Below are 18,661 nucleotides of genomic sequence, written 5' to 3'. Positions count from 1 at the left end.
AAGGCTTATAATTAGCTAAAAAATTATATCCCACCTTTTTTTTTTTAAAAAAAAAAAAAAATCCTAACCCGTTTTTATAAGGTACCCTATAGATGTTAACAAATTTTCCGAAAGTTACATATGAGATTCTCAAGATCATCCTACTCAAAAAAAAAAAAAAAAAAAAAAATCATCCTAGTCACACACGTCACTATGTCATGTAGTGAGCCACAAGATAAATGAATAGTCAAATTAAGATTATGAATACGTCGTGGTACGTAGATCTCCACATATCCTCTCTAGCATCCTGGGTCCCAAAACACTGAAGATAACATTTCAATCAATGCCAAAATTGGTAAGCCAGGAAAACTATATCATGTCAATGATTATATATATTGAACATGTAAATTGGTACATACTTTTGCACAATTAGGTAGCAAATTTCATACCTAAACCCATTTCGCGTAGTAATAAAAGTGTAATACATATCAGGTAATATTACATTTTTTGTTTTTTATCATGTTGTCAATGATTATTTATGTTTAATGAGCATGTAAATTGGTACACTTATCGACTTTTACAAATTTAGGTAGCAAATTGCATACCTATACCCATTTCGCGTTGTAAAGTGTTATATGTATCAGGTAACATTACATGTACAATTAATCTCATTTGATATTCTACTAGTTTATCATTGAACGGTGCAGATCGAGTTACACACAGAGTATACAATCTAGCATGGACGGGTACACCAACGACACCCAACCCGACTCCGACTATGATCGCGTAAAAGAGCTGCAAGCCTTCGATGCGACGAAGACAGGGGTGAAAGGACTGGTTGATTTGGGTGCAAAAGCAATTCCTAAGATATTCATTCGACCGCCTGAGGAGCTTGTACAAGAGCTTAGCACTCCATGTGTTAAGCTCGAGGTTCCGGTGATAAATTTTGAAGGAATTGATAGTTGTAAGGATCGTTACAACGAGGTTGTCGAACAAGTCCTAGATGCATCAGAAAATTGGGGATTCTTTCAAGTTGTTAATCATGGAATTTCTTCCAAAGTGTTGGATAAGATGATCCAGGGGATTCGGAGTTTTTTTGAGCTGGATGATGAGGTAAAGAAGAATTTTTATAGCCGTGACATGAAAAAACAAGTTAAGTATGCGTCTAATTATGATCTTTATAATTCTCGGGCTGCGAATTGGAGGGATACTTTCGTAGTTGACACTTATACGTTTGATCATCTCGATCCCAATGAGTTACCTGAAATATGCAGGTATGTCATAATTAATAGTCACGTTAATAGTTTAACTTGAACTGATTTATACTGTGACAATTATATCATAGCTTTATGCAGAATGAACGGTCATGTTGATCTTTAAATTAAACTACAAACGTAACTTTATTTTATTATGTGATTGTTTTTCAATTCAATGTGTCCATTTGTTGAGTTGCAGGGATGCAATGTTGGACTATTTTAACCAAGTATTGAAGCTAAGTGATGTTCTACTAGAGTTATTTTCTATGGGTCTTGGACTCGAACCAGATTATTTGAAAAAAATCGAATGTAACAAGGGATGGACTTCAATAAACCACTATTACCCTGCTTGTCCTGCTCCAGAATTGACATTAGGAACAAGCAAACACACTGATCCTGCATTCCTCACTATACTATTGCAAGACCAAATTGGTGGCCTCCAAGTCTTTCACAAAAATCAATGGGTCGATGTTCAGCCAATACCGGGAGCCCTTGTTATAAATATCGGTGATATCCTTCAGGTATTTTAACTTTATCAAACTCATTTATACTTCTGTCCGTAAATGACTGGCTACATTTAATTCACGTATTAATAAGGGCGTATACTACTAAATAATGAAAGGAGCCTTTATTTCTATGCCGGTCTAGATAAATAGAAATGTCACATTTACCTAGAAATTGGAAGTAGCGTTGAATGTTTTATTTTTTCTTGATAAGTTTTGTTATGATGCAGATTATTTCCAATGACAAACTTAAAAGTGTTTATCATAGAGTGACTGCTAATCAAGTTGGACCAAGAACTTCATCAGCATTCTTTCTTAAAGGTGTTTCGTCGTCCTCAAAGTTGTACGGACCGATTAAAGAGTTGTTATCAGAAAAAAATCCAGCTATTTATAGAGAGTTCACTCTGGATGCATTTTATGCAAATTTCTTCTCACGGCCCCTCGATGATGCAGGATTTGAGTACTTAAAAATACAAAATCATGGAGATCGCATGTAGAAAGAAAATTCTAGGTTGATGACTTGAGGTGGTGGAGGTGGTCTCTCGATTTGGGATCCACATGTGTGCTCTTTCTTGGTGTTTGTTGATGTCTAGCTGTTTATCGAGTACTCGTATTAGTTATGTACCACAGGTTACCATTTGTAACATGCTTGTTTTGTGGTAAAGGACATAATGGTTGGAAAGTTGGCTTTTAATGCAAATTTGATAGAGTATAAAAATATATTTTTGGATTTTAACCATAAGCTTAAACTTTTATGAGTCACGAGTCACGAGGAGTAAGAAACAAACAGATAGTGTCCCAATCTTCCAATTACAGGGAAACTCAGGCTTTAGGACTTTAGGTATAAGTGAGGCCCGTTTTAAGGCCTATGGATCGAGCTAAATATACCAACCTGTAATTTTTGTCCTCAACGAATGAGCTTTTCTTGTTATGTCTCTATCCCACTCATCTACCATAAAAATGTGCATTCTTTCTCCATGTTGTAATTAAAAGGAAAAGACGAAATTATATTATAAGGCTTATAATTAGCTAAAGAATTATATCCCACATTTTTTTACAAAAAAATAATCCTAACCCGTTTTTATAAGGTACTCCATAGATGTTAACAAATTTTCTGAAAGTTACATTTGAGATTCAAGATCATCCTACATTCCTACTCAAAAAAAAAAAAAAAAAATAAAAAAAAAAGAAAAAGATCATCCTACTCACACACGTCACTATATCATGTTGTGAGCCACAAGATAAATGGTTAGTCTAATTATGATTATGAATACGTGGTACGTAAATCTCCACATATCCTCTCTAGCATCCTTGGGTCCCAAAACACCGGATCTTTAAGGGTTTTTAAGTACTCCCTCCGTGTTTTTTTAAGTGTTACGATTTGACCGGCACATAGTTTTAGGCAATTTAATTAACTTAAATAAAATAAGAGGTAAATGGGGTAGTTGGAGTATTAAAAAATTGTAAAAGAAAGATAGTGGGATTAATAGTTTATTAAAAAGTAATGAATGTGAGAGGAAAGATATAATATAAAAGTAGTAGTGGATTTGGGTGGGATCATGAGAGGAGAGAGATATAATATTTTAATGTAGCTTTTTGCCAAAAAAGAAAGTGTAACACTTAAACACGATCGAAAATGCCAAAATGGGAATTGTAACACTAGAAAAACACGGAGGGAGTATCAAATTTCTTTGTTTTTGGGTCTACTCTTTAAATATCTAGAAGTTAACGTTAAAATCAATGCCAAAATTGGTAAGCCATGAAAACTATATCATGTTGTCGATGATTATATATATATATTAAACATGTGAATTGGTACATTTATCAACTTTTGCAAAATTAGGTAGCAAATTTCATACCTATACTCATTTCGCGTAGTAAATTAAAGAGTAATACATATCAGGTAAGTAGGTAACATTACACTTGTTGTCTTTTATCATGTTGTCAATGATTATTTATGTTTAATGAGCATGTAAATTAGTACACTTATCGACTTTTGCAAAATAAGATAGCAAATTGCATACCTATACCCATATCGCGTAGTAAAGTGTTATATATATCAGGTAACATCGTCCAATTAATCTCATTTAATATTCTACTAGTTTATCATTGAAAGGTGAAGATCGAGTCACACACAGAGTATACAATCTAGCATGGACGGGTACACCCAACCCGACTATGATCGCGTAAAAGAGCTGCAAGCCTTTGATAATACGAAGTCAGGGGTAAAAGGCCTGGTTGATTCAGGTGCAAAAACACTTCCTAAGATATTCATTCGACCGCCTGACGAGCTCGTACAAGAGCTTAGCATCCCATGTGTTAAGCTCGAGGTTCCGGTGATAAATTTTGAAGGAATTGATCATTGTAAGGATCGTTACAATGAGGTTGTCGAACAAGTCCTAGATGCATCAGCAAATTGGGGATTCTTTCAAGTTGTAAATCATGGAATTTCTTCCAAAGTGTTGGATAAGATGTTGCAGGGGATTCGGAGTTTTTTTGAGCAAGATGATGAGGTAAAGAAGAATTTTTATAGTCGTGACAGGACAAAACAAGTTAAGTATGTGTCTAATTATGATCTTTATAATTCTCGGGCTGCGAATTGGAGGGATACTATCGCTGTTGACACTTTTAATTTTGATCATTTCGATCCCAACGAGATACCTGAGATATGCAGGTATGTATCTCGTTTAAAATTAGTAGTCACGTTAATAGTTTAATTTGAACTGATTTATAATGTGACAATTATATCATTTTGTGATTATGTAAGTGTTCATTTAGATACTTTTATGCAGAATGTACAGATACGTTGATCGTTTAATTTGAACTACTATAGATGTAATAGTTGTTTTATTATGCGACTATTTTTGAATTCAATGTATGTGTCCATTTGTTGAGTTGTAGGGATGCAATGTTGGACTATTTTAACCAAGTACTGAAGCTAAGTGATGTTCTACTAGAGTTAATATCTATGGGTCTTGGACTTGAACCAGATTATTTGAAAGAAATCGAATGTACCAAGGGATGGACTTCAGTAAACCACTACTACCCTGCTTGTCCTGCTCCGGAATTGACATTAGGAGCAAGCAAACACACTGATCCTGTATTCCTCACTATACTATTGCAAGACCAAATTGGTGGCCTCCAAGTCTTTCACAAAAATCAATGCGTCGATGTTCAGCCGATTCCGGGAGCCCTTGTTATAAATATCGGTGATATCCTTCAGGTATTCTTAATTATATCGATCAAGCTCATATATACCCCTGTTTATAAATAATTGGCCACATATTATTCATCTTATTAATAAGGATATAAAAAGGAAAATAAATGCAATTTAATTAGTTACCAAGTGATGAAAGTAGCCTAAATTTCTAGGTCCGTATAAAATAGAAATATCACATGCATGTTATCTAGAAATTGGATAGCGTCGAATATTTTATTTTCTCTTGATATTTTTGTTATGATGCAGTTTATTTCCAATGACAAGTTGAAGAGTGTTTATCATAGAGTGACTGCTAATCATGTTGGACCAAGAATTTCATCAGCATTCTTTCTTAAAGGGGTTTCATCATCCTCAAAGTTGTATGGACCGATTAAAGAGTTGTTGTCGGAAAAAAATCCAGCTATTTATAGAGAGATCACTCTTGATGCATTTTATACACATTTCTACTCACGACCCCTTGATGATGCTAGATTTGAGTACTTAAAAATAAAAAATCATGGAAATGGCGTATAGAAAGAAAGTATGAGGTTGATGACTTGAAGTGGTGGAGTAGAGGCATCGTTCTGGAATACAATTGTGTGCTAGCTCTCTCTTGGCGTTGGTTGTTGTTTTGCTGTTCCATTTTATTAGGGTTTATTTATTTTTTTATTTTTTAAGCCTGTTCCATTTTATTAGTTATGTTGCTTATGTATTATTGTATGTTACCGTTTGTAACATGCTTTCTTGTTTTGGGGCAAAGGACTAAATTGCTTGCAAAACAAATTGAAAATCTAGATATGGGCTGCTTAGGGCAAGCTTTTTCAATAAAAAAAAAATTTGATTATGTGAGTCATTTTTTACATTTTAATATTTAACAACCTATAAATGAATCTACTAACTATTTTATAACCTAGTCAATCTCGACTTTCATTAAATTTATTTACATTAACGATACTCGTATTAATGGTTGAAATTTTACATTAGTAAATACGAAAATTAGCAAGTATTAAGAAACAGGAAAAACTACATGATCAGTAATTTTTCTTAAAACTAATGAATTAAACTAGAACAAGTGAACAGCCCACTAACGCAGTAACAATCTATCAAACAGGAATAGTAATTTTTAATCTTGTCTTGTCACATGAATTTTTAATTGGTTGGATGAAACTTTTTAAAATTTAGTGGTTGTAGTGCACTTTGCATTATTAATTTCTAGAAGGTTAAATTCAATCATTTTCTTCTAGTAATTACTTGCATTAGAGCCATTAGTTCCTTAATCCTTATCAAAAGTAAGACGAAATAAAATTGATATTTTATTTCAGTGGGTGCATAAAATGACAACTTCATTGATTGTACAAGTAGTATTTATGTTTATATCAATACTTGATATTTTTTTCCTAATCGAGGCTCAACTCACGGTGAGCCACAGGATTTCGATGCGTCTTTTTCAATTAGCTTATGGTCTTGTTTGCTCCGTCATTGATTAAATATCTTCAATGTTTATCTGTTATCTTTTGCTGCACATGCGTCATATCACTCTTTCGGTCCCAAATTAATAAATCACATAGACACATATTTGTATGTAGAGCATTATTTTAGAATGTCCGGAAAAAGTCCTGAGTAACTTGAATGATTTTTTATAACTAGACCTTGTAAATATGTTATCGACTCACAACTGTTCTTAAGGGCCATTTTCATCGAATCGTGTTGTACTATACCCTTAACGTTAGTCACTAGGGGCTCGAACACTGAAATTTAGTAGTGAAGCCATTGAATTGTTCAAGTATATAGCTGAATTTAAGGTCATTAAGGACATCTAGCATGGACGGATACACCAACGGCGATGAATCTGACTATGATCGCGCTAAAGAGGTGAAGGCTTTCGATGATACGAAGACAGGGGTAAAGGGACTAGTAGATTCAGGTGTAAAAACCCTTCCTAAGATATTCATTCGACCAACTCACGAGCTCTTAGAAGATCTCAAAACTCCGTGTGTCAAACTCCAAGTACCCGTGATAAATTTAGAAGGAATACATAACAAAGATCGGTATGCTAAGATCGTTGAAGAAGTTCTTAATGCATCAGAAGAATGGGGATTTTTTCAAGTGATAAATCATGGGATATCTTTGGAATTGCTGAATAAGATGGTACAAGGGGTTCGGATGTTTCATGAACAAGATGCCGAGGTAAAGAAGAAAATGCACACACGTGACAGGACCAAACAAGTTTTGTATCAATCTAATTATGACCTATATACTTCAAGGACCGCGAATTGGAGGGATACTTTAACAGTCGACACATCAAAAAGTTACGGTCATCTTGATCACAAAGAGTTGCCAGAAATATGCAGGTATACTAGTTTATATCACTGCCATTTTTCGATTTTTTACAATATACATTAAAAATATGATCATTACATAAGTAATATAAAGCAATCCTTTGCTTATACAATATACATTAGAATTTTAATGTATGATATGATTATTGCCAAATTAGAGTGTCCATTTGATAATTTGCAGAGATGTGTTGTTGGAGTACTACAACGAAGTACTTAAGCTAAGTGATATTCTTCTAGAGTTGCTATCCATGGGTCTTGGACTCGAACCAAATCATCTAAAAGATATGGAATGTAACAAAGGATGGACCGCCGTAAACCTATACTACCCTGCTTGCCCTGCTCCAGAATTGACTCAAGGGATATGCAAACACTCTGATTCCTCATTTCTCACTATACTTCTACAAGATTAAATCGGCGGTCTCCAAATTCTACATGATAATCAATGGGTGGACGTTCAGCCTATATCCGGCGCCCTTGTTGTTAACATTGGAGATCTTCTTCAGGTTTCTTAATTTTGTTCATTCTGTCATATCATCCTGTTTTTGGTTCTTGTCAGATAAGCTAAGCACTACTGTCTGATCTGATTTACTGGGTTTTTAATCTGTTTTTACGATGCAGATGATCTCCAACGACAAGTTCAAGAGTGTGTACCATCGCGTGTCTGCTAATCATATCGGACCAAGAATTTCAGTTGCATTTTTCCTACACGGTCCACGTTCATCACCAAAGTTGTACGGACCAATTCAAGAGCTGCTGTCTGATGAAAATGCAGCGGTTTATAGACAGTTCACCCTCAGTGAATTTCTGATATATTTCTTCTCTCGGCCCCTTGATGAACCAGGACTCGAATACTTTAAGCTACATAATCATAAAGTTGGAGAGTAGTAACTCTACAATATAATCAACATCCTTGACTAAGTCATGTTCTTTTTCATTCCGATCATCAAAATCTGGCTGCTGTATGATTTTGATGTCATTACTTGTTGTTTCCTGTCTCGAGTTTTAGGCGGTTATTGTACATTTTGAGTTCACTAATCTGCTGTCTCTTATACTTGATTATTCCGTTCTAGTCTATACCAATTTCATATGAGTCTAAGACTCTAAGCAGTGCATAGTCACTACTCCTTCCGTATTTTTTAAGTGTTACAGTTTGACCGGCATATAGTCTTAGGTAATTTAATTGACTTAAATAAAATAAGAGGTAAGTGGGGTAGTTGGAGTATTAAAAAATTGTAAAAGATAGATAGTGTGGTTAATAGTTTATTGAAAAGTGATGAATGTGAGAGGAAATATATAATTAAATAAAATAGTTATGGGTTTGGGTGGGGACCATGAGAGAAGAGAAATATAATACGTAGTATTTTAATGTAGCTTTTTACCAAAATAGGAAGTGTAACACTTATTAAAATATGGCCGGATTTGGTAAGTATAACACTTTAAAAAAACACGGAGGGAGTATGTTCTTAAAAGCTCAACTGTTTCATTCGTTTCAAAAAAATTGCAACATCTATTATGGTATGCACAAACTTTTAAATAAAACGGATGTTCAGTAAATTACTGAACATCCGTTATAAATTGACAATAAAATGCGCAAAAGTTACACTAAAACACACAAAAGTTACTCTGACATATATAAGAGTTATTTATGCTTCATTGATAAATTTGACAAAAGTGACACTAAATTTGACAAAAGTGAACCCGATGTACAGTAAATTACTGAAAACCGGGTGTATACAAAATTGATTGTATTTTATGATAGTTGTTTTCCTCTAACCCAAACAAAAAAAAAGAAAAAAAAAAAGAAGAGTATATTATAATCGAATCTAACATAATTTAATTTTTAATTTTGGGTGGAAAATTCTTTAACTGATAAAAGTCAATGGACTCAATTTCTTGGCTTTGTAGGAACCTTTGCAGTTTGAACCAACTCACAATCATTTTTAAAAAATAAACTCCATTTTAAACAGGTGAAAATAATGAACAGCCAATATACCCTCATTAAAACCCAACCTGAAAGTTATGATCGAACAAACGATCTTAAGGCGTTCGATGCTCGAAAAACAGGTGTTAAAGGGCTAGTTGATGAAGGAACAAAAAAAATTCCTAGCATATTTGTACGACCACTTGAGGATCGTTCAAAAGATTTAGGTACATGTCCTAAAAATATAAGTGTTCCGATTATAGATTTAGCTCATGTTGATCATGAAAGTAATGGTAGAACAACAGAAGTTGTAAAAGATCTTGTTTCGGCATCAGAAAAATGGGGATTTTTTCAAGTGGTAAATCATGGGATACCCTTGGAAGTGTTGGATACGATGATTGAAGGTGCTCGAATGTTTCATGAGCAAGATGATGAGTGTAAGAAGCAGTTTTATAGTCGCGATAAATCAAAGGTTGTCACCTTTAATTCTAATTATGATTTTTATAAATCTAATGCGGCTAATTGGAGGGATAGTTTGTCGGTCAACACTACTTTTACCGGTGAAGTTGATCCTCAAGAGTTACCTCCAATATGCAGGTAAGTTATTTATTTATTTATTTATTAATTATTATCTTGCCATTTGATCTTGAATTTGGAGATAATTAAAAGTAACCTCGGAAAAATTAGAGCTTGAATTTGATTGTTCTATACATGATTTTGTAACAATTGGGTGTATTGGTCATTTTAAAGAGTAATAAATGACCTTTGTTTTAAAATCTCTTGATTCCTATTTGTGATTTGGCTTAGAAACAGAGTCATATAGACAATGATATAAACGAGATTCAGTATCAGATCTGGCCACAAGTTTTTCCGATTACATAAACCTATTTAGTTGGCATTCATGGTTAGAATTTGATTTTGATTTATATTTACACAATTTTATCAATACTAGTGACTTAGTGAGCTATTTTTATGGGTTTGTATAGTTAGCTCATTCTTCAATTCATATTGTAGTTTCAACTCTTGAAGTATTGTTGCTAATAGGTAGCTTTTACAGGGATGTGATACTGGATTATATCAACCATGTCATTAAGTTAGGTGATCTTATACTCATGTTGTTATCAATGGGTCTCGGATTAAAACCAAACTGTTTAAAAGAATTGGAAAGTACAAAAGCTTGGAACTTAGTTTGCCACTACTATCCGGAGTGTCCGGAGCCGGATCTTACATTAGGAACTAGCAAACACGCCGATGCCTCCTTTCTTTTGCAAGATCAAATCGGAGGTCTTCAAGTTCTTCATGAGAACCAATGGGTTAATGTTGAGCCTGTAAAGGGTGCGTTGATTGTTAACATTGGAGATGCACTTCAGGTTTGATCTCTTTTGCCCAGTTTATTATTGTCATCCACACAGGAGTTGTTCCACATTAGATAATATTGACCTTTTATTATCTTTGTACAGATTGTATCCAATGACAAGCTTAAAAGTGTATATCATAGAGTGATTGCAAAAAGTATGGGCCCAAGGATTTCTATTGCTTTCTTTTTCAAAGGCCTTTTTTCATCTCCAAAGTTATATGGCCCAGTTAAGGAGCTAATAACAGAAGAAAATCCACCTATCTATAGAGAATTCACACTCGAGGAGTTCCTCACACACTTCGTCTCAAGACCACTAGATCAGCCTGGTATCGATCATTTCAAAATACGATTATGAAGACGGCAATCAGATTTTGAATGAGATGGTTTACGTTTCACCATTGATCATTGTATTAAATTGCTTGATGATCAAAACATTCAAAAGTACATGGAAATATTTTGGGTACCTATGTGTATTTCAACATAAAACCAATGAATTTATTTTTATTGGCGTTGTTTAATGTCATGTGTAAGGTACTATCTTTGAATCACTACTTCGTATCTTACTTCAATGTTGACAAGATATTGTATGAAATCAACGATCATAAAATGGGCTGGGCTAAACAAGTTTTTTCTAACGTTGTTTATGCACAACCAAAAAAAAAAAAAAAAAAAAAAAGTATGTTTTAAATCTAAAGTTTGATTTTTTTTTTTTTTTTTTTTTTTTTTTTTTTTTGAGAAAAAGTTTAGTTTTAAATAAAATCTAGATTATGAATTTATGATGTGATATAGTTCATTGAAAAACCAACCAAAAAAAAAAAAAAAAAGTAAATGGGATAGGAAAACAAAATGGTTAGCCGGTCAGAGCTTAACACGACAAACTGCACCACCCATATAATAAATTCCCTTTGTAACAAAAGAGCTAGTAAGGCTCATAGTTTATAATACTTTTATATTTATTTAAATTGCTATTAGAAAAAAAAAATATATATCAAAAACATATTATGCTTAAAAAAATTTAAAATGAAAGAAATTTACATGTTAAGCTCTTAGGACCACATTATTTTTACGTAAATCACACATCTCATACATTTAGATGTAGTATAATAGAGATTAACTCACATGAGTGGATCGGTGCATACTAGTATTTTAATTATAAATTTTACTTCCATTTGCATTTGATCTTTGTATATACTTTGTATGTGATATTTTATATACTCTTTACGTCAACTATCCTAATTATTTAAGAAGCAACCAAAGTTTATTAAAAAAAATGAAAACATCTTAATCTGTATACATTCATCAAAGAAAGTGTGCAAAAGTCAATGGGTAGCCAAAACACCATTGATGGAGCTTCAAGTAGTTATGATCGAATTAACGATCTCAAGGCATTCGATGAAGAAAAAACCGGGGTAAAAGGGTTGGTAGACGCCGAAACAGAAAGTATACCAACCATATTTGTAAGATCATCCAAGGATCGTTCAAAGGATTTCGAAACTTGTGATGAAAATATAAGTGTGCCCGTCATAGATATTGATCAAGTTGGTGAAAGTAATGATCAAACTGCAAAGATAGTCAAAGAAATATTTTTAGCATCAAAAGAATGGGGATTTTTTCAAGTGGTAAATCATGGAATCCCATTGGAATTGTTAGAAAAGACAATTGATGGTACTAGAAAGTTTCATGAACAAGATGCCGAGACTAAAAAGGAGTACTATAGTCGCGATTTTCAGTCAAAGAGGGTAATGTATTACTCAAATCATGACTTGTTTAATTCAAATGCTGCAAATTGGAGGGATAGTTTGTATGTCAACACTTTACATACTGCTGGTGAAATTGATCCTCAAGAATTGCCTCCTATATGCAAGTGAGTATATTTTTGTTTCAATGCAACATGATCCAAACACATTTTGTCTCTCTCTCTTTTTTTTTTTTTTTTTTTTTTTTTTTTTTTTTTTCACATTCAATTCTGTTATATTCAAGACTCTGATCCAACCCCTTTAAATTAATTAGTTATATCTTATATGTGCACAATTTTATATTTATTAGTTATAAAAGATCAAATTCCGTCGTTACATCTATTTTATCATCAATATAAATCATTAGCTATATAATTTTATTTGATGAAAATAATTTTAAATTGTGTTTTGTATGGGTGTGTGCAGAGATGTGATATTGGAGTATGTCGATCATGTACTTAAGTTTGGTGATCACATACTTAAGTTGCTATCAATGGGTCTTGGACTTAATCCAGAACATCTTGGAAAATTGGCAAATGGTAAAGAAGGTTGGTCCTTCATAAACCACTACTATCCAGCGTGTCCAGAGCCAGAATTGACATTAGGAATAAATGGGCATGCTGATAACTCATTCATCACAATTCTTTTACAAGACCAAATTGGCGGACTCCAAATTTTGCACCAAAATAAATGGGTTAATATTGCCCCTGTTTCCGGAGCTTTCATTGTTAACTTTGGAAATATACTTCAGGTTAAATTTTTTATCCCTTGTTATTAAGTAATAATTAAAATCTCTATTTTTTGTTAGTCAATAAATCTTTAGCTATACATCGTAGTGACACATTAGTTCTAATAATTCTTATCTTCTATTTTGATAGATCATAACTAACGGGGTGTTAAAAAGCGTCTACCATAGAGTGATTGCAAAAAGTGTTGGACCGAGGGTTTCCGTTGCATTCTTTTTCCGTGGTAATATCTCATCTAAGAAGATATATGGTCCAATTAAGGAGCTAACCTCAAAAGAAAATCCTCCTATTTATAGGGAATTTACAATCGAGGAAATCACCACATACTTCTTCTCCAAGTCTCTTGGTGAGTTTGGGACCGATCATTTCAAACTTCAACATCCTAGAGATGGCAACTAATTTTACAAGGGATGATACTCCGTAACTAGGGTGCTAATCGAGCGAGTCGATCACGAGCAGAGGGTTGCTCAACTCGTGCTCGTTAATTTTCGAGTCGAGCCTAGTCAATCACAAGTTGTTCATTTAAAAGTTTACGTCTCTTGAAATTCAAATATTTGTTGATGATATTTTCTTCTCTTTATATAAATATTTTCTAGTTAAGCTTATTATTTTAAATTTATTAAGTGTCAAGGTTAATTTTTGTTTTTAAGGATGGAATAATAGAAAAATATTGAATTTCTTGTACACTTATCAAGTTTCGAGCTGATTCGAGCGAGCACGAGCAAACTCGAGTCGAGTTTTCACCGAGCGTTGACCAAGCCGAGTTCGAGCTGCTCGCGAGTTGCCTTGCTCAATTAGCACCCCTATCCGTAACATATATGTATTGTATTCTATACTTTTCTTTACTAGCTATGTGCTTCATAGCATGTTGTTAGGCCCGGTTGTCCAACTTGTTGAGCCAAATGTTCTCCTATAAACCACCTAGTATGAATGTATGATATTGAGTCTATTGACCGTTTTGAAAGAACACTTCATTCTCTTATTTTTATAATATGCATAATGGTGATAATATGTTGCATCTTTGTAATTTTGTCTGGAGTTTACGAGTATATAATTGTGGATTTGGGTAATTTTTTTTGGTGTCATCATTTATGTTATGCCGTTATTTGACATATTCATAGAGTGAGTTGTAATATATAAAGTCCATTTTATAGAGAGACATTATTTCTCTGTAACACCATATGTATTTATTTGGAAGTGACCTATGTACAATTGTATACTATTGGACAATTTTTTGATCATATATGTGATCAAATTTGGTAGATTTTGTCCTGTCTACATAAAATACACCACGTCTCATAATAGATTATAAAGCTCGCTTGCTGAATTTGTAGACATGGATTAGCACATGGGTTTTGCCTAGCTTGCTAAATTTATGTGTTTACATCTTAAAAATTAATTAGAACTTTGTTAATGCACATGGATTAGCATGTGGATTAGTGCATAATTACACTTCCTCTTGCATCTATTCTACCAATCAAAAAGGATTCATTACTCTTTACATCTAGTCTTTATAAATCAAAGCACACACGCACTTGTGCACATACACTCCATTTCTATCAAAGAGAGTGAATAATATTCAATAATGAGTAGCCAAAGTACCATTGATGAAATGCCAACTCTTGATGATCGAATTAACGATCTTAAGGCATTTGATGACAAAAAAACTGGGGTGAAAGGGCTGGTCGATGCAGGAACTGAAAGTATTCCGAGCATATTTGTTAGACCATCCAAGGACCGTTACAAGGATTTAGATACATGTCCTAAAAATGTAAGTGTGCCCGTTATAGATTTTGGTCATGGTGGTGAAAGCAATGCTCAAACTTTAGAGATTATTATCAAAGAAATAATGAGTGCATCAAAGGAATGGGGATTTTTTCAAGTGGTAAATCATGGAATTCCATTGGAATTGTTGGATAAGGCAATTGATGGGACTCGAATGTTTCATGAGCAAGATGTTGAGAGTAAGAAGCAATTCTACAGTCGCGATTTTTTCTCAAAGAAGGTAACGTTTTTTACTAGCCATGACTTTTATAAATCAAATGCTGTTGAATGGAGGGATAGCTTGTACGTTCATACTATGGCCGGAGAGGTTGAACCTGAAGATCTGCCACCAATATGCAAGTGAGTTCATTTTTGTTACTGATCTTTTGTTGGAAAGTCTATGTTTGATCAAGTTCAATTCGAACATACAAAATGAACATTTATTATTCTAAATCATATAGTCCTTATATAATCCCATTCAATTACTTGCATTTACATATAGATTTTGAAAAGTGGATCCTTGTAAATTTGACAACCAATTAAATTAAGTGGAACACAAATGGGACATAAAAAGTTAAACAGAGGATTTAAACCCGTCCTTACTATACAATCCCATTTAATAACTTGCATTTACATTTAACTCACTTTTAATTTTCATCATGTTAATTTTATTCACTTATACTCCATACTTTATTTCCTTCTATTAACGACTTTGAAAGACCCTACGTTATCTATATATTGCTACAATAATAAACAAATTAGTAGGATCTCCTTGGAAGTAAATTAAACTATCAAGGTAGTGATTGTTGCTGCTATTTACATTTCACTTGATGAACAAATTAATTAGAGAAGTCCAATCCCTTTGCAGGGATGAGATATGGGAGTATGTCAACCACATCCTAAAGTTTAACGACTACATACTTATGTTGTTGTCAATGGGTCTTGGACTTGAGCCAGACTATCTTGGTGAGCTAGAAAAGATGAATACTAAAGAAGGTTGGTCATTACTTGGCCACTACTATCCAGCATGTCCGGAACCACAACTAACCATAGGAACTGGCGGACATGCTGACAACACATTTATAAGCATACTTGTACAAGACCATATTGGCGGACTCCAAGTCATTCATGAAAATCAATGGGTTAATATCGAGCCTATTACTGGTGCCTTAATTGTTAACATTGGAAATATACTTCAGGTTTCATATCTTCTCCCTTACTAGCTAGCTCATGTATGTTACTTGTTTCAATTAAAGCACTCTATTGGTTTAATTCATTGATTCTGATACTAAAATTACTTCCAATGACACAGATGATCTCTAATGATATGTTAAAAAGCGCCTATCATAGAGTGATTGCGAAAAATGTTGGACCAGCAAGGGTTTCCGTTGCATTCTTTTTCCATGGTCTTTTCTCGTCTAAGAAGATTTATGGTCCAATAAAAGAGCTAACATCAGACCAAAATCCTCCTATTTATAGGGAATTCACAATCGAAGAGTTGATTACATACTTCTTCTCGAAATCTCTTGGTGAATTTGGAATTGATTATTTCAAACTTCAACGGACGTCCTAATAAAGATGGCAATTGCTACTATATTCTACAAAATTTATGAGAAATGGCCGGATAGTGTGACGATATATTGTTCTAATTGGTTCATAAAAAACAAATATGGAGCTTTTATGTTACACTTTCTTTCTTTAGTCTGCACTCTTAAGACTTGAAGGTATGCCTTTATTAATTATGTGTTGCTGAGGCAAGAAGCATTATGCATGTAATGAAAGAAGGCGTACATGTTACAATGTTAGCTTAATTAGCGTTGTATGTTATCGAGCTAGAGGTAATAATATCGACAAGTACATGAACTATTATTGTAATGAACTATAATTAAGGTTTTCAATCTTTTTACCTTGGAAATTTTGCAAAAAACTACCTTATATAAGCAATTTTTTACAAGAAACCACCTCATAAATTTTTTTTTTGCAATGACACACCTTAATCAAATTTTTTTTTGCAAATCAATACCTTTATGTCGGAAAATGAGGTTTGACCCCATTTTCCGGTGTTGACTACCCCAATCTACCCGCGAAACCACCTCTCTCTCAAGCCCCACCCACGAAACCACCTCCCTCCTAAGCCCCACACACAAAACCACCCTTTCATAGCGTTGACCACCATAAACACACCCCCTTTTACGGCGTTGACCACCCTAAACACACCCCTTTAACGACGTTGACCATCCTAAACCCTCCTCTATAGCCCTAGCCACTCTTCTCCCCTCCACTGTCAGTTTCGTGGGAGCAAATGGTGTAGTCAACGCCGGAAAATAGGGTTTGACTCTATTTTCCGGCATAAAGGTACGGTTTTGCAAAAAAAAATTTGATTAAGGTGTGTCTTTGCAAAAAAAAAAAATTATAAGGTGGTTTCTTGCAAAAAAAAAAAAAATGCTTATAAAAGGTGGTTTTTTTAAAAATTTCCTTTTACCTTTGATTTCCTTACAATTCGTATTAGATGTTGACAAAGAAAATGATGATAGGTAACCTAACTTGTATCCCTACTTGTCATCACATCAACATTTAATTAGTCTCTACAATACTCTATTTGGCTATAATCTCTCTCCAATACTAAACTTAAATTAGTTATTGATTTTCAACTGTAATTATATTTTCTTTAAAATTATTGATTTCTACTGATTATAACATATTTTATTGAACTTAATTTATTTTGTATTGTGTATATATATGTGATTAATATCAAATTATCAATATGAAGGGCTAAGCTCATTTCTCCAATATTTCTTGAGTTTAACAATTCTTAATCCTACAAATAAAAAAAATAACTAGTTTTACATCATTTGCCTTTATTTTGCAAATTACAATTAAGGATAAATAATGGAGCTAATCTTCTGGAAATAAACTACTCCGTATTAGAGTTTACTTTTAGTGGAAGTAGAAATAGTATGGTGGTTTACCGTACCCAACAATAAAGGCATGCAACACGCAAGCACTTATGGTGGGCAACATGCTAATTACGATTTGTATATGGACGAATAATTGATTAATTAGCATAATCAATATTTCAATCTTTATAACTAATGAGTGCCTCAGACGTTGTGTCGAGATTACTTGATATGTGAAGCAAAATTTTTTACGTATAAGCAAGCTTTGGAATAAAACATTGTTTATGTTAATATTATTTTTGCAATGAATTGAGGTATAGTATTATTTGCTCAAAACAATTTGTATTTGTTGAAGTGTATTACCACATGTAAGTATACCACATTGGTTGAAGAAGAGAGAGTTAAACACTTTATATGGCTAAGGGGCTACTCTTCCTATTGCCATATGATTTTGGCCTTTTGGGATGAAAGCTCCTTAGACTTGTGAAGTAAAACTCTCTCTCTTGGTTTGCGGGTGCGGCCCAGGCCCGCGTTTAACCTTATTACAATTAAGGTGTCAGAAATATATATATACAGATGTTTGTAAGACTACATTTCCTACGAAGTAATATATTGAAATACTAATGGTGGTTAAATTCTTGTTTTTCATTTGAATGGTCACAAGTTCAATTTTAATCAATAACCATGTTTACTTTTATATTGAAGGGTTGGCATGTGATGACATGAATATAAAACATTTGTCTAAGAGGAGGGTGTCATATACCACATAAACTCTCTTAGATAGGAACGCCTAATGTGGAGTAGTATAGATAGATTGTTAATAACGTTAATGCATATGGATAAGCACATGGATTAGGCTAAGTCAATCAAGTCAATGCTTAGATTAATCTAAATATTGTTTTGTTTTTTTTTTTTTTTTTTTTTGACAACAGCTAAATATTGTTAATACACATGGATTTTTACG

At 33.5% G+C, this 18,661-nt stretch overlaps 3 protein-coding genes and 3 pseudogenes across 8 annotated transcripts; all 6 read left to right on the top strand.

Annotated features, from left to right (window-relative positions):
• The first annotated feature begins 307 nt into the window (after positions 1–307).
• Positions 308–2,474, top strand: LOC145606796 (1-aminocyclopropane-1-carboxylate oxidase homolog 1-like). Of its 4 annotated transcripts, none has more exons than XM_081662625.1 (4): positions 308–334; positions 667–1,253; positions 1,435–1,756; positions 1,969–2,474. In XM_081662625.1, the coding sequence occupies exons 1-4, from the start codon at positions 323–325 to the stop codon at positions 2,233–2,235; spliced, it is 1,188 nt and encodes a 395-aa protein (XP_081518751.1). In that variant the 5' UTR covers positions 308–322; the 3' UTR covers positions 2,236–2,474. The 4 variants fall into 4 exon arrangements, with proteins under 4 accessions (XP_081518751.1, XP_081518753.1, XP_081518754.1 ...); XM_081662627.1 differs by lacking the exon at positions 308–334 and adding an exon at positions 348–471; XM_081662628.1 differs by lacking the exon at positions 308–334 and adding an exon at positions 356–471 and having other exon boundaries at positions 687–1,253.
• A 1,030-nt stretch (positions 2,475–3,504) lies between these two features.
• Positions 3,505–5,790, top strand: LOC145606798 (deacetoxyvindoline 4-hydroxylase-like). 2 transcript variants are annotated; one of them, XM_081662630.1, is made up of 4 exons: positions 3,505–3,641; positions 3,855–4,412; positions 4,640–4,961; positions 5,205–5,790. In XM_081662630.1, the coding sequence occupies exons 2-4, from the start codon at positions 3,892–3,894 to the stop codon at positions 5,469–5,471; spliced, it is 1,110 nt and encodes a 369-aa protein (XP_081518756.1). In that variant the 5' UTR covers positions 3,505–3,641; positions 3,855–3,891; the 3' UTR covers positions 5,472–5,790. The 2 variants fall into 2 exon arrangements, with proteins under 2 accessions (XP_081518756.1, XP_081518755.1); XM_081662629.1 differs by having other exon boundaries at positions 3,512–3,641; positions 3,841–4,412.
• A 667-nt stretch (positions 5,791–6,457) lies between these two features.
• Positions 6,458–8,338, top strand: LOC145608824 (1-aminocyclopropane-1-carboxylate oxidase homolog 1-like; annotated as a pseudogene). Its single transcript, XR_014105904.1, has 3 exons — positions 6,458–7,288; positions 7,458–7,779; positions 7,895–8,338. The product of XR_014105904.1 is annotated as a 1-aminocyclopropane-1-carboxylate oxidase homolog 1-like (transcript).
• Positions 8,339–9,098: 760 nt separating this feature from the next.
• Positions 9,099–11,072, top strand: LOC145608806 (1-aminocyclopropane-1-carboxylate oxidase homolog 1-like). The gene is made up of 3 exons (XM_081664401.1): positions 9,099–9,794; positions 10,255–10,567; positions 10,658–11,072. Exons 1-3 carry the CDS (start codon positions 9,253–9,255, stop codon positions 10,907–10,909), a joined length of 1,107 nt encoding a protein of 368 aa, XP_081520527.1. The 5' UTR covers positions 9,099–9,252; the 3' UTR covers positions 10,910–11,072.
• An 804-nt stretch (positions 11,073–11,876) lies between these two features.
• Positions 11,877–13,435, top strand: LOC145607416 (1-aminocyclopropane-1-carboxylate oxidase homolog 1 pseudogene; annotated as a pseudogene).
• Positions 13,436–14,621: 1,186 nt separating this feature from the next.
• LOC145607415 (1-aminocyclopropane-1-carboxylate oxidase homolog 1 pseudogene) lies at positions 14,622–16,373 on the top strand (annotated as a pseudogene).
• The last annotated feature ends 2,288 nt before the right edge of the window (positions 16,374–18,661 follow it).

The sequence above is a fragment of the Chenopodium album genome, chromosome 23 (assembly GCF_948465745.1).
Source record: "Chenopodium album chromosome 23, dcCheAlbu1.1, whole genome shotgun sequence".
In the NCBI taxonomy this organism is placed as follows: domain Eukaryota; kingdom Viridiplantae; phylum Streptophyta; class Magnoliopsida; order Caryophyllales; family Amaranthaceae; genus Chenopodium; species Chenopodium album.
This window is presented reverse-complemented; position numbering and strand designations above follow the sequence as displayed.